The sequence below is a fragment of the Chroicocephalus ridibundus genome, chromosome 5 (assembly GCF_963924245.1).
Source record: "Chroicocephalus ridibundus chromosome 5, bChrRid1.1, whole genome shotgun sequence".
NCBI classification, from domain to species: domain Eukaryota; kingdom Metazoa; phylum Chordata; class Aves; order Charadriiformes; family Laridae; genus Chroicocephalus; species Chroicocephalus ridibundus.
The window spans coordinates 19,239,566-19,254,335 of record NC_086288.1 but is presented as its reverse complement, the minus strand read 5'-3'; the positions used below and the strand labels follow the sequence as shown (position 1 = coordinate 19,254,335).

The 14,770-nt window shown below is 48.9% G+C and overlaps 1 protein-coding gene across 2 annotated transcripts; it reads left to right on the top strand.

Annotated features, from left to right (window-relative positions):
- Positions 1–7,759: 7,759 nt before the first annotated feature.
- Positions 7,760–14,565, top strand: SPRY1 (sprouty RTK signaling antagonist 1). Of its 2 annotated transcripts, none has more exons than XM_063336631.1 (2): positions 7,760–7,930; positions 11,596–14,561. In XM_063336631.1, exon 2 carries the CDS (start codon positions 11,651–11,653, stop codon positions 12,602–12,604), a length of 954 nt encoding a protein of 317 aa, XP_063192701.1. In that variant the 5' UTR covers positions 7,760–7,930; positions 11,596–11,650; the 3' UTR covers positions 12,605–14,561. The 2 variants fall into 2 exon arrangements, with proteins under 2 accessions (XP_063192701.1, XP_063192702.1); XM_063336632.1 differs by lacking the exon at positions 7,760–7,930 and adding an exon at positions 9,725–10,424 and having other exon boundaries at positions 11,596–14,565.
- The last annotated feature ends 205 nt before the right edge of the window (positions 14,566–14,770 follow it).

The window sequence follows — 14,770 nt, the reverse complement described above, 5'->3', positions numbered from 1 at the left end:
ATTAACTTTGATTTCTCTAGGAACAGAATCTGGCCCTTGACACCGAATCTTCCTTGACAGAGCAACATTTCAAGATGCGACTAGCAAGCTCTCATAGAGTACAACAAACCCCATCAAACATGCAAGGGATATCTTGGCACTTAATTCTTGAATTGCCAAATGCAAAACAGAGTCTTTCAGAGAAGAAAGACTCATAAAATGGGAAAGAAAAAACCAAAACAGGTTAATAGCAAAATTATATTTTATCATTCTCTTATAGGGGTGCAGCAAACTACCAGTGACGTTGCTGTACTCTTGTAGAGTTGTGGTGAGAGATCTTTTCCGCATCTTTTCAACCATAAAAGAGTAAAAGAAAAGCGTGGGGCTGGTTGGGCTGTTTTTTCCTATGGGAAGTCAAGATCTGTAAATACTTATTTATCAACGTGGATGATACTGCAGCCAGAAATACGCGTGGCTCTGCTACAGAGATATTCAGTGGCATCTTCATTTCCCTGTAGCCAGTTTCTCATCCAAAAGCAATGATGACGCCCTAGCTATTTGAGATCTCTAGATACGTGCTTTCATAAGCATCGTTTGGTATCATACACCTGGATTAAGGTTCAGGGGAAAAAGTGAAAAAAAAAAAATCATCGCTTGGTGCAAGCTTCTTTTCAAGGGATCCACGGGAAAACTTCCTCCCTGCTTGCATTCCAGGGAATCGAAGGTTGTCTGTTAAAATCCAATTGAAATGCCTTTCAATTGGCAAAGCAGGACCAAGAACGTGACATGGACGTTAAGTTACTGCTTCTCTACAGAAGCTGTTACAGTGTGGAGTGAACCTAAACGTCGCTGTTGACACACTGTTTTTGAGAGCGACAAAAGAGATTGTGTTCATTGGGCCAACCTGATCATTCTTGCTAAAAGCGGTCTCGAGTTTCCATGTATATTTTCAAATCAAATTAGAAACGCTGCTCCTGAGACCTCCTTCGGCTGACAGTGACGGATTGCACGACCTGATAAAGAGTAGCCGTTCCTAGAGATGTACTAATACCCGGCTCGCCACTAGTGGTGAGATAATAAAAACATGCACAGAGCCACATATTTAAATTAGCAGAGAGCTTTACCTCCTTCTCTGATAATGCAGCCCTCACCTGGGGAGCGGCCACTTCTTGAACGGAAATGGGAAAGGTTTGTTCCTCAGTTGTTTTTGAAGCTCGACGCTATTATTCCGTCATGGTGGATTTCCTCTGGCTAGTGTTTTTTTATCAGCTGTAATTAAAGCAGCCACCTCCTTTCACTCAGCTCTCAGCACATACTTACGCAGCTAGGTCTACAGTCCTTCATCCCACCAGGAAAATCTTTGTAGCTCTACCCGTTTGTTACCTAACACGGCTGTAGAAGAAAGCAAGAGAAATGGAAAACCAGGCTTACTGGCCAAAAACAAAAAAAAAAGTGAACCCACTTAAACTCATATTGTTGCAGAAATTGAATTACCCAGGTGTCCTCTACCCACTGAATCAGTATAGTCTTTGCAGTAATGTTGTGGTTTTCTTATTTCAACTGTGTGCTAAAAATGGAGCGGAATACAACTGGGGAGACTGGGATTTGATGCCACGGTCCAGGAATCCGACACCTTTCAAAAACACAATTCACGTTGGGATGAGCTGTCTGGGAGGAGAGACGTGAGAACTGCTCTGCTGAGTGTGTTCTTGTTTTGCACCCACCGCCACAGCACCGGGTTCAAAGGCTCAAGGGGACGCTTCCATCGGGGGAGCTGGGCTTTGCTCAGCCGCTTGGATCTCATGTGAGGATGAAATTTTCACCTGGTAACATCTTAATAGAAAAAAGTTGAGCCTTCAGTCAGATAGCAGGCCTTCAAATAAGAGGTAGGTCGAAGGAGACACACAATTACTCTCTTAATTGACTACTACTTTTATAACATGGCTTTGCAGTGATGAGTCTTTTTGCAGTCTCAGACATACCCAAGCAAACAAACATAGCGGGGTCAGGACTGAGACATTTTGAAATATGCACAGTCCAAAATTACAAGGAAGAAGAGCTTTTAACACTTAGCCCTCATCTTAGATTCATAGACCCTTGTTTCCTTCTCCTTACTGATGTTAAAACTACGAGAGATATATATATATATATTTGTGATAATGTAGTTCAACAGAGGAATACTCTCCTATCAGTGAAAATTGCAATGCGACAATTGTTCTCATTTCTTTGCAAGGAATCATGCCTCTGTGGATAGTAAAAGGTGGTTTGCTTAGTGCTAAGACAGAAAGCAATGAGTTCCAGATGTCATTTACAGTAGATGCGAATAAAGTAGTATCTGTATTAAGAGATAATGACAATTTTCCTTTTTTCCCAAAGTTTTTTTTATACAGGCAGATGAAGTAATGTTAGCTAACTGGCTAAAAGAGTTAGAAATTAATACAAAGTAATGGAGACATCATCAGTGCCTTAGTAGAGCGTCTTGTATCGGCGCAGACGATTAGTCCAGCAGCTAAACATGAAGTCCACAGAGGCGGTCCTCCGAGCAAGAAATAAACTTGATCGGAAAACAAATAACTGTGGGTATCTGAAGGGGAGATGCCAATGTACCGGTTGCCTCTATGGCAAGTGAGTAGTGAGGAATGAGGAGACGTGCTGTGTCCTGCCCTTAGGAGAGTGACGTTTTGCCTCTTGTTCGGTGCTTTTACACATGTGCTGTCTTTCCTACAGCTTTTCTGCAATGCTGTTTGCCTTCAGTTACATTTTTGACAGCGAAAGTTCCTTGGCTATTCTTCACAGCAAAAGCAAGATAGCATTAAAAACTACCATTTGGGAGACTAAGTCCTCATATAGATTCTACCCAAGTTGCAGCCCCCTCCCGGTGTTTCTCGCTAATCCCTGTTTACCAAATCGAGCTTTCAGTGAGGCAGAAATAGCTGACGTGTATCCCTGACCCGACCACCGAACCCCGTATCTCCAGCTGCTCACCAGGCTTGGGAGGACAACCCAAGGGAAACACCGATTTCTCTGGTACGGTGCAAGAGACGGGGAAGGGGGGAAGCATGTCCTCAAACTCTCAACTTGTTGTACAGACCTTTGCGTTTTCTTGTTCATTTGTGCCCAATTTGGGCACGGGCCAAACCCCTACCTCTGCAGCGTTTCCCCTGCACCTTTTGATTTGACATTCAACTGCGCATGAAGTGGGTTCACCTCGAGGTTCATCCCTTTGTTCTCCGAGGTTTGCCTGCCTGCTGCCTCTTACTAGTGCTTCTGCCTCTAAAAAACCCTGATGTTATCTTCTGAAGAGAAAACTCAAGATTGTATTTGCAGCCAAGGGTTTCCTGTGTGCCAATCCCCAGCCTGCGCAGTGACGGCAAGGAGCAGCTCTACGTGGCCGCGTGTCTCCGGAGAGCTTTAAGAATAGTCCTTGCACAGAAGCTGAAGAAATCCCCAGCTGCAGGTGCCTTTGATCTCAGATAAAGGTCAACCTGTCTAGCAGAAAGCGTGATCGGAAACGCTGCCTCACATCATCCTTCACTTTCTCTTCCCTACCCTGAAATGATTCACTGTCCCTTTTGGGGTATGCCTTCCCCACAGCACTGCTGGGGTTTACTGCAGCTCTTCGGAGTAGCTTTATTTCATCGCAGGCACCAACCAGCTGAAGCCAGGACCACCAGGATTTTCAATGAGCTGATCAGAAACTGTTCGCAATGCTTATTATTACAGCAATGTTTAATAGCTATTCACAGAACCATAGAATGGTTTGGGTTGGAAGGGACCTTAAAGACCATCTAGTTCCAACCCGCTGCCCTGGGCAGGGACACCTCCCACTAGACCAGGCTGCTCAAAGCCCCATCCAGCCTGGCCTTGAACACCTTCAGGGAAGGGGCATCCACAACTTCTCTGGGCAACCTGTTCCAGCGTCTCACCACCCTCAGAGTGAAAAATTTCTTCCAAATATCTAATCTAAATCTCCCCTCTTTCAGTTTAAAACTGTTACCCCTCGTCCTATCGCTCCACCCCCTGATAGAGAGTCCCTCCCCAGCTTTCCTGTAGCCCCTTTAGGTACTGGAAGGAGCTATAAGGTCTCCCTGGAGCCTTCTCTTCTCCAAGTTCAACAACTTTTATTGTCAAAGTTTGTTGGGGTTTTTTTAATATATATAGGCCTACTAGTGTAAGTGTTAAATATTCAGTTCTACTGGTCTTATCCCAACAAGCACATATCGTTGCCTTGCACTGAGAGGCTCCGAGGCTCTCTGAGCACGCTTTGGGTCCTGAGCCTCCAAACACCACCAACCCGCAAAGTTCCACCGAGCATGACGGCAGAGCTGCCGAGGCACAAAGCCTTGGGGGGCTGCAGGTCCCAGCTGTTTCTCCCAACATCCGCCTCTGCAGGATGATGGCTGCGCGGCTGGTGGGAACATACACGACTTACACGTTCTCCAGGTAAGACTGGCGCAACAATTTTGTTTCTAATTTTATTATAAATGCTGATGTGTGGGGGTTTTTAAATTGCTTTAGAATTCCTCTATAACTTTAGAAATGTTGTTACAGCTGTGAAGGTTGGTTATTAACTGACAAATAGTTTGTGTAAAGGTAAACACTTTCTCTGCTGAGTTTTCCTCAAAGCCATATTGGCTCAAGATAGTTATCACCATAGAAGATGAGTGACGGGAACAGTGAATATCGAATGCTTCAAGAACAGGCTGTTTGTCACCTCTTCTCTCCGAAATGATACTGAAACGATCCCATGCTGATAGATGGGATAGTTCTTGCTTTTCGTGGACTGAGCCACCTCGCACTGCTGAGGAGGAGGAGTGAAGTGCCCATGTCGTGTCTGGGACTGAGTGCGTGTCCTCCTTCTCGACTGGGATCTGTGCCTTAGCAGGGGCTGGGAGATGCCGCTCAGGGGGAAATGCAGTGGTATTCCCAGGTGGGATGCAGTGCTGAAGCGGTGTTACTCATTCCTGATAGTGGGAGGATCACAGTTTATCCAATTCGTCTTTACAAAGGTGTCGTTCGCTACCTATAAAGGTCAATCAAGTGGCCTAGAGATGAAAGTTGCTTCTGGGTGTGGATGAGGAAGAAAAACAAACAAAACCGCACAGTGGACTCTGCTGTTACTCCGCACAACGTGCCTTTTGGCACGCCGAAGCTTGCATGAGGGAGAGGGAGCATAATGACTGCAGAAGGGGGAGATTATCTCCAGAACCTGATCCTCAAAGTGAAAGTGGAAACGGGGATTGAAGCAACACTACCAGCCATCATTCAGCCTCTCGAGCCTGATTCTGGGAGGTTTTTCGGAAGGATTAACTTTGGGCAGAGAGGGCTGGTCTCTCCTGACTTGTCTGTGGCACCTTGAGACGACGGTTTGGAGCTGGGAAATAACTTGGTTGCATTGGATCCCTGTTGGTGTGTCAATCCTCAAATTAAGGCCGTGCCAGGGTGCAGTCATGAGGTGTGTCAGTCCTCTGCCAAGCTGCCAGTTTATTCTCCAGAACTTTAGCTCTCCTGCTTCTATCAAAACTGCTCACTGCCATCGTTTCCAAGAAAAACCTGAGGAGATGACTTGCATGATATGCGGGCATGTTTGCTTGAGCCTGGGGAGAGCCTTCTGACATAGCTGTCGGGTTTTCCCTTCTTTCAGCGCGGTGTTAATTCGGGTGCCAAGTGATAGTAAGCCCCTGCCAGTATTCTTGGTTATTTTACTGACCCATTTAAGCCCAGCATTGTATTTCTAAAATCAAGCTCTTAACGCTTGGCATACTTGTTTGGGTTTTTTTTTTTAAGGTAGTACCTGCTTTGGAGATGTGAAAGGAAAGGTGTTAAGCGACGTTTTTACAGCAGGAAAAAATAAACATGGAGTTCTGTGAGCAGCCGGTTGCTAAATGCGAGTGTTCTCAGAGCCCTGCTAAGCCGAAAGGCTGGGTCACCCACCCTCAGCCTGCAGCTCGCCGGCTGCTGCCCCTGATGCTCCCGCCATCCCTGTGCCGGCCAGAGCCGCGGTACGGAGCACACCTGCATAAATGCTGCCTCTTTTGGTTTGTCATCATTCAAAACAGAGTTGTTTTGTGACAGACATCTAGAATATAGCAGGCGAAGATAGATTTGCACCGCTAAGCGCTACTCCGCAGGAGCAATTTTTGGTAGTTTTCTTGGTCGCTTCTGTCCTTCGGCAGGAATTGTTGTTAATTTGAACTGCGATGGCTTACGAAGTTTTCAGATCGATTTTGCCGAAAATGGTTTTGTACTTTGTGCTTGTAGCGTGTCCGAGAATGCTTCTGGTGAGCAATTCCCCTACCAATACTGACGATGAATCGGGACATTTTTATGTCAAAGATTTTTACGCTGCTGTTCGTCACCTGAACCTCTGCAATGGGAAGAGAGTATTTATAGTTTGTCTATATCAGCAGTCTGTTAATGGCAAACTTAGAAGTATTGGTAATATTAAGCATATAACCTTTAATACATAATTTTTTTATTTCATAGAGCAATATGTGGTTGAAGTAAAGTTTTTGTATAATGATGGAAATAATTAAAAAAAAAAAAAAGTAGTTTGGGTATTTTTTTTCCAAGCCTAGTGAAGTTTAATGCAAAACTAATTGCACAACATCCACGAGTGTGGTCTGGGTGGACAGACTATGTCACGGAAGAATACCTTCGTGCTGCTGTGTTCTTGTTTATAGGGATTATTTGCTTTTGGATGAATGTTCTTGCTAAGCAGCTCCATGTCTTCTTAATATGTAGTTGTTTTTTCTTTGGGGAAAAAGTGGGAGAATATGATTTAGTTTTTTTTATGAAAGAAATTGTAAAAAGCCAGTTAGAATGTGTCAGATAAACTTGGGGCTTTGTCGATCTTTAGCCAAGCACTGGAAGTCTCAACTGTTCCAATACATTGCATGTCGTTATGAAATAATTCTTGGAATTTTGATTTCTTTTTACATCATTTTTCCACATTCTTCTAGTTGCCTTTTAAAACACTTTAGTCACTTTAAAAAAAAAAAAAAGAAAAAAAAAAAGAAAAATAAAGAAAAGAGAAGAGAAAGAAAACAAGCCAAAGATAGTATTTGGCCATAAACCCAATGGCTTTGAAGGCACGGCTGGGATCTCTTCAGCACCCTGGCGGAATGCAGTGATGAATTCCGGATGGGACCTTGCAGTGTCCAGGCTGGAAGGGCGGTAGAGGAGGATGCCCGGGTGCGCTGTACGATCGCTGGGCGCTCTGGGACCAGCTGTGACACGGCGGGAAGAGCCGTTTCCCACCTAACGGAAGGATGACAAGGCTTGAGTACGCTCTGAAGCCCTCGGCTGCCTCTTTAACGGGCTGGAAGCAGCAGAAACATTGCATGGATATAAACGCACAGCTCTTCCCTCTTGCTCGACCCTGCTGAGATGCCGATGCCAAGACACAGAGGAGGATCCCCCTGCGGCGTGACCAGAGCAGCGCTGCGCAGCCGAAGGCACCTACAAACGCACGCCGTCTCTCCATCCCTGCCTTCATCCCGCGGCTCCCGCTCAGCCGCCCCCGCAGGTGGGGCCCGCTGTCACCGGGAAAGCCCTGTGGGTGTGCGGGGACCCCCTCTGAGCCCCGCATCCCCCCCACCGCCGGCATCCCGCTCCTCCGCGCTCCCTGCCGGCCGGCAGCGGCGGTCCCCGGGCTCGGTGACGGCGGGGCTGGGAAGTCCAGTCCGGGATTTGCGGGTGGCCGCGGAGTGACACATTGACATCACGGGGGCGCGGCCGGGCGGCGGGCGGGGGCTGTGCGCTGAAAGGCGGCGGAGCGCGGCCGGAGTCACTCCGGAACGGAACGCGACGGGACGGGACGGCGGCGGGACGGCGCGGCGCGGAGCGGGGCGGGCGGCGGGAGGTGCGCGGCTGCCGACACTGCCCGGGCTGGACTCCGCGCCGGGGCCGCCAATGTGCCTCGGGAAGCAGGCGTTCACCTCGGCCTTAGGTAAGGATCAGGTGCGGGCGGGCGGCGAGGAGGTCCCCGCAGCCGGCGGGGAGGGTTGCGGGGCGGGGGGGCGAGGGGCGAGCTGCCCGGGCTGGCCCCGGCTCCGCTGCGGTGCTGGGCTCCCCGTCAGCCGCTCGCAATTTGCTGGTAATTAGAAAAAAAAGCAAAAGAAAAACGCAAAACCCAAGCCTTGCAGTTGGGTAACTGTCCGTTTTGGGGGACCTCGCTGGCGCGCCCGGAGCCTTGTTGGAGGCTCTCTGGGAATCACCGAGGAGGCTCCGGCGGAGACTTTTTCGTGCAAGACTTTCTTTTTTGGTTTTTTTATTTTTTTTTTGGGGGGGGGGCGGGTTGGGTTTTTTTTGTGCCCGGGGCTACCCTTGAGCGTGTCGCCGCGTATGGCCCCGACGTGCCGCCCGCCCTCCCAGCCTGTCAACCGGCGGCCCCCCCCTCCCCTCCCCTCCAGCAGGAGCAGCACCAAGCACATGGCAGCCAGCTCCCCACAGCCATGGCTCTGCCCCTCGCTCGGCTCCCGGCTCGGCCAGCTCTGCCTTGAAAGCCAGCGCCGCTCCGCGATTCCTCGCCGCGACAACAACCGGAGAGAAAAAAAAATAATAAAATAACCCCTACTCGCAGCGGGGGCTGCGGTTGCGCTTGGGGAGGACCATGCGGTGGAGCCCGGCCGGCACGGCTCCCCTCCGAAAAGGGAAATAAACCGCCCGGGCAGGAGCCCGCCCGTTCCCGGAGACCTTCGCCGGTGCCCGGCGCTTCCCGACCCCGCTCCCGGTGGGAGGCAGCGCGGAGCCGGGTTACGGCGGGACCCAGACCCACCGCTGGCAAGAAACGGGGCTCCGTTTATTTCCCCGCACCTCCGGAGAGGCCGAAGGAGAGAAGCTTCGCGTGTGTGTGTGTGTCCCCGCTCCCGGCGGAGGAGCCACCCCAGGGGGGAGGCTGAACGCCGGGGGCTGCGGCGGGGCCCGGCCCCCCGCCGCGCTTCGCCGAGCGGAGAACCGGGAGGGCATCGCAAGGGGACGAGGAGCTGCCGTCATCGCCCCCCCCCCCCCCTCCCCCGACCCCCTCGTCACCCTGCTCGCCGCTGGCGACTGGATTTACGCCGTTACCGGCCACCCCGTGGAATTAAGCGAGGTGGGGGCTCGTCCCGCTCTTGAGCGGCGAGCAGGTGCCGCCGGGCGATGCCGGGCTCCCCCCTCCCCAAGACCCGGACGGGATGCGGCTTCCTCCGGGGCGGGGGGGGTGGGCGGCGCTGACCGTGGGCGAGGAGCGGGGCGACCTGACAGACCCCGTGAAGGATTGGCGGGGGGGGGGGGGGAGCGCTGCGGGTCTGTGTGTGTTGGGGGGGGGGGCGCTCCTGTCGCTACTGAAAACGAGCATAATGCAAAAATATATATATATATATATATATGAAACAGAACCCCAAACGTCTCCTGGCAGGTGGGGGCTGAGCCGGGGAGGGGGAGCCGGTGTCGGTGGGGAATCCCCGGCGCGGTAGTGGCCGGTCGGGCCGGGAGCTGCCGCTTTAAATGCCGGGGAGTCCGCCCTCCGGGGGGGGTGGGCAGCGCCGGCCTCGGTCCCTGCCCTCCCCCTGCCAAAGGGCGAGAAGAAAAAAAGGAGGAAAAAAAAAAAAAAAAACACAAACCAAAAACCCGCCCTTGTTTTCATTCATAACTTTTTCTTTTCCCTCTTTTTTTTTTTTTTTTTTTCTCCCCTCCTCTTCCTTCCTCTCCCGCAGCGGCTGCGCTCCGCTCCGCTTGTTTTATTTTATGGGCTGTGGGGAGGGGGGGGGGGTGGAGAGCTGGGGGGAAAACACACACAAAACCAGTTTAAACTTTATTTGCCCGGTGTTTCGTCCAGCGGTGCCGCTCTCTGCAGCTGGTCGCGTCGCTCCGCCGGCCGCCGCGGTGTTGCGCTTTCCCCCCAAAGATGGCACTGGATGTCTTTCGCATTTTCCTGGGATATTATTTTTCATCCCCCCCCGGGGAGCCCGGCTCCGGGTTGGTAGAGCTGTAAATCTTCCCCTTTTCGCATTCATTCACCCTCGCTCTGTTGTGGATTTGTATTCGGTGCTGGTGAAGAAGGCGGCTTGTTATGTGGGGTGAATTAGAAGTGAACGCGTTAGATATTTTTTTTTTCTTTTTCTTTTTTTCATTTTTTCCCTCTTAAACTGGCGACCCTAAAGCCCACGCAGGTGACGTTAAATGTAAAATGAAATCTGGATGAGCGCAGAGACTTTGTGTCCTGGCAGAAGCCGTCCCTTACCGCTTATTAGTGGTCAGAGTGATGAAGATGCTGCCTACCTGCTAGAAGAGTCCTCCCCGGCTCGCCTCCCTCCCTGTGCTCCCACCCCACTCCGCATTTCTCCGGAGTGGGGAGCAGCCCCGCGCTGGCTCTGCTCTGGGTAGGCGAGACAGGCTCTTTCTCAGGATTATTGGATGATTTTTGGAAATGCTTGGTAGCACTTACCTTTCTCCTCCTTCAGGTAAACATGTATGATATCTCGGGGCGGGGGGGAGTGGAAAGGGGCTTTTCCCCCAGCTGTCAGTAAAGGAAAGCAGTTTATTTTCTTGGTTCTCTGTATAAATGTGGGATTTCGAGACTCGTCTCAATTTCTGTATAAGGTACAGAACTGTCACTGCAGTTTTCTCAGCGTTGCAATCTTCGTGTCGATAGCTAGGCGGAATGACAATGCGTGACACTTATTTACAAGAGACTAGAAGATGTTGTATTTAGTTGAGAAGCTTTTAATCTGTCTGTCTTGTGAAAATGCATTTGCTCTTTGATTGTGTTTTGAGGGAGGTGGTTGTTTGGGGTTTTTTTGTCATCTGCTCTTAATTTTCTTATGAATCCTCGGGTACTTTTTCCCTGACACCTAGTTCATCGTAGCCTTTTCTAACCCTTTTTCTTTCACACCTTGGCCCGCGGTCAGAAAATACTTGAAAACAGGCTGTTTGCACCAATGCTTTAATTTTATAACGAGCACGTTAGATTTGTATGCTGGGTTACTTTCTTATAGAAAACGTCTTGGCCACTTGACAGTACTGAGTTGGAGACTCCGTAATGCGCATACGTCACTTTAAAAAAAAAAGGCGACTTTCCAAATGGAGTAGGAAGCAAAGCTGTTGAGCGTTCTGGTGCTGCACCTTCAGGCAGAAGAGGGAGGATTGTGCGTGTTCTTTATTCTGTTGTACAGAACAGGAACCTGATGGTGTTCCTGCCTCTTTCCAACTTAGTTTGAGGGGCGTTCAGCATTGCTGTTGCCAGTTAGACAGATGCTAGGGATGCTGTGACAAGGGAGAAGCACTTCCCCTGGCTTGGCAAGTAAGCATGCAGGTTAATACTGGATTTTAAAATATTTTTTTTTTAATTTTTTTTTTTAAATGGCATGGGGTCTCCTTTGCATTCCTCATCTCTGATGCCATACCCAGACTCTCCCCATTACTGGACTTTGGCCAGGTCCTCGGCATTGTTGTAATCCCCTGCTGAAAGAGATCGGCACCAGGTGGCTGGGGCAACTTGTGGTTTGCCGTATCGTTTCTGTTTTCAAACAGTATCCTGTTCTTTATCGCTCTTCTGCCCTCGATCCTGTGTATGCCTGCCTATATGTACACACACAGTGTTTATTTATACCTTCTGTCTTCATCTTATTTTAGGATTTCAGATGCATGCCAGGTTCCCACTGAATGCCAGAAGTAGAGATCACTACAGATGGAGCCCCAAAGTCAACATGGCAGTGGTGGTTCACTAGTGGTGATCCAGCAGCCCTCCTTGGACAGCCGGCAGCGGTTGGACTATGACAGAGAGAGCCAGCCGACGACTATCTTGTCGCTGGACCAGATCAAGGCCATCAGGGGCAGCAACGAGTACACCGAAGGTCCATCTGTGGTGAAAAAATCTGGTCCGCGGACAGCACCGAGGCAAGAGAAGCATGAAAGGACTCACGAAATCATACCGATTAATGTGAATAACAATTACGAACACAGACCCAGTCACGTGGGGCACCAGCATAATGCGAGGGCTCCCGTCTTGAGCAGGTCGACCAGCACGGGGAGCGCGGCAAGCTCCGGCAGCAACAGCAGCGCTTCCTCCGAGCAAGGACTGCTGGGGCGGTCGCCTCCATCCAGACCGGGCTCCGGCCACAGATCCGATCGGACAATCCGGGCGCAGCCCAAGCAGTCGTCGCTGATTGTCGATGACCTGAAGGGTCCTTTGAAAGAGGACTTGGCGCAGCACAAGTTCATCTGCGAACAGTGTGGGAAGTGCAAGTGCGGGGAGTGCACGGCCCCCAGGGCTCTGCCGTCGTGCTTGGCCTGCAACCGGCAGTGCTTGTGCTCCGCCGAGAGCATGGTGGAGTACGGCACCTGCATGTGCTTGGTCAAAGGGGTCTTCTACCACTGTTCCAACGACGATGAAGGGGACTCTTATGCGGATAATCCCTGCTCTTGCTCCCAGGCGCACTGCTGTTCTAGGTACCTGTGCATGGGAGCGATGTCCTTGCTCCTGCCCTGCTTGCTCTGCTACCCGCCCGCAAAAGGATGCCTGAAGCTCTGCCGAGGGTGCTACGACCGCGTCAATCGCCCGGGGTGCCGGTGCAAGAACTCCAACACCGTCTATTGTAAACTGGAGAGCTGCCCCTCCCGGGCTCAGGGCAAGCCCTCATGATTTTTGGAGGGAGGTTTATTTCCTCCAACTTCAGTTTTTCAGGTTGTAGCTGATATTTCCCCCCCCCCCCCCCTTTTTTTTTTATCCCCCCCTTCCCTCCCCCATTTTGGGGGAGAGGGGGGCTGTTCTGCTTTCCTTTCTGTCTCCCCAACTTCAGACACACAAGTCCTTCCCTTTGCGTCCTTGCTCTCCTCTTCCCATTGCCTTGGCTGAGTGTGGAGCGTTTTACGTAGTCGTTGCTGCTCTTCGGTAAGTGTGGACCTGGATCTGCGTCTGCCGCCCTCCTGGGCAGGGTCTTTTGAGTTTGTACCTGAACCACTCCTGAAAGACACAGTGAGGGCTCACTGGGCTCTGGAAGCTTCTTGCTCTGTGAATATCTTCCCAAAGATGTTTTTCGTTCTCAGCAATTTGGGGTTTTTTTGGTTTTTTTTTCCTTAACCCCCCGGGTACCAAGGAAGAATAACTTTCATGAGTGAGCTGGATTGTGAAATAACTTTTTGTGTGTGTGCTTTCTGGAGAGGGATGTAAAATAAAGGCTTTACCAAATGAAAGGCCTGACTCTTCTATAAGCAGCCTGCTTTTTTCTTCTTTCCCCCTTTTTTTGTCTTAACTTTTGGAACATTCTCAGTCCTGAGAATCACCCTGCCTCCTTTTTTTTTTTTTTTTTTTTTTTTTTTTTACATTTTCAATGTAACTTCAGATTTTGCTACGCTATGTAGATCTTCACATTGGAGACATTATGGCTGCAACATACTCATTTGTTTCTTTTGCTTTCAAATCTTCGAAGGATACTGCTCACTCCACCCTCCTGCTCCTCTTTTTATAGTCTTATCAGTTGATATTAAAGTTGGTGGTGTTCATATATCCAAACAGCCTTCAGGTGTCATTGGGTCACCTAAACGTTCTTGAATCCTTAAACTTTCTTGCGCTCCTTTGGTTTAGCGAATTTAGCTCTGCTCTGTACTTTATAATTTTATTCTGTCCCCGTTTTATTGCCTTAGCCACAAATTGTGGTCCTTTTTTGTATATTTTATGTATAAAACACAAAGTTGAATCCCAACTATTTTTAAGACAAAAGTCTGTTAAAACTTTTTTTATTGTAAAGAATATTTATTATGTGAATCTCTATTATTTTATGATATTTATTGCAAAAGACTTTGAAAATGTACTCATGTCTGAATATAACAAAATATCAATACTTAACGAAATAAGGATGACACGAAGAAAGTACATATGTTAACTATAATGCAGAAAATATATTAATTAATGAAAATGGCTCTCGAGTTCTTTTGTTGCAGTGCCAGGTTGTGAGCTACGTACGCGTATTGATGGGCTGTTGGGGTTTCTCCTCCTTGCGGTCTCTCAGGTAGCGAATAACTTCCTATTGATACTTCAAAAACCACTAGTCTGTGCTCCAGCTTAGTTGAGCTAATTTTACGTTTGCTGACTATATATCGAGTAAGTTTTTGCTATGGGCTATTTAATGCAATTCAACGTATACCTTGTGCTTGACAGTGCCAAGAAGGGTAGGCCCTGTTTATTTACCAAAGTGTTCGGAAATACAGTTGTGGAGGAGGAAACCATAACTTCAAGTTTTTTTGTTTCCTGAAGAATACCAAATTAACATGTAAAACCTACTTTAAATATACCCATATGGGACTTCTTGGCGGGTTAAATTGTACGTCAACTGAAGTAATGAAGCTACCAAGCTCAAATCTAAATAAAAAGCAAGAGGCAGGAAAAAAAATAACGGTTGTGTTGCTGTAGTTTGCTAGATTTGACATTTGGGGATGTGTGTGTGTTTGTGCCTGTGTCTACGGCTTGTTTGGTTCCTTTCCCGTACATTTTCCCAATGTCAACTGAATCCATCTTCTGTCTTTAATTTAAAGACTCTTAAGGGTGACCTAAGTGTCACGGCTACTCGTGGCCATTTAACACATATTCAACAAAAAAGCTTTTCATTAAGAGTGAATGGGGAGACCTCATTCTTCTGTTCACGTGGGTCAAGGCTAACATCACAGTTCTCCTAAAGTAAAAAGTTTATTAAATGGATGTAATTTCACGTGGTATTCAGAGTAAGTGGTTCTAGAGAAACTCCACTTTAAGAACACAGTAATAACTTGACAAATGTGTCGCATTTGGGGTTTTGAAGTCCTGCTGCTTTGA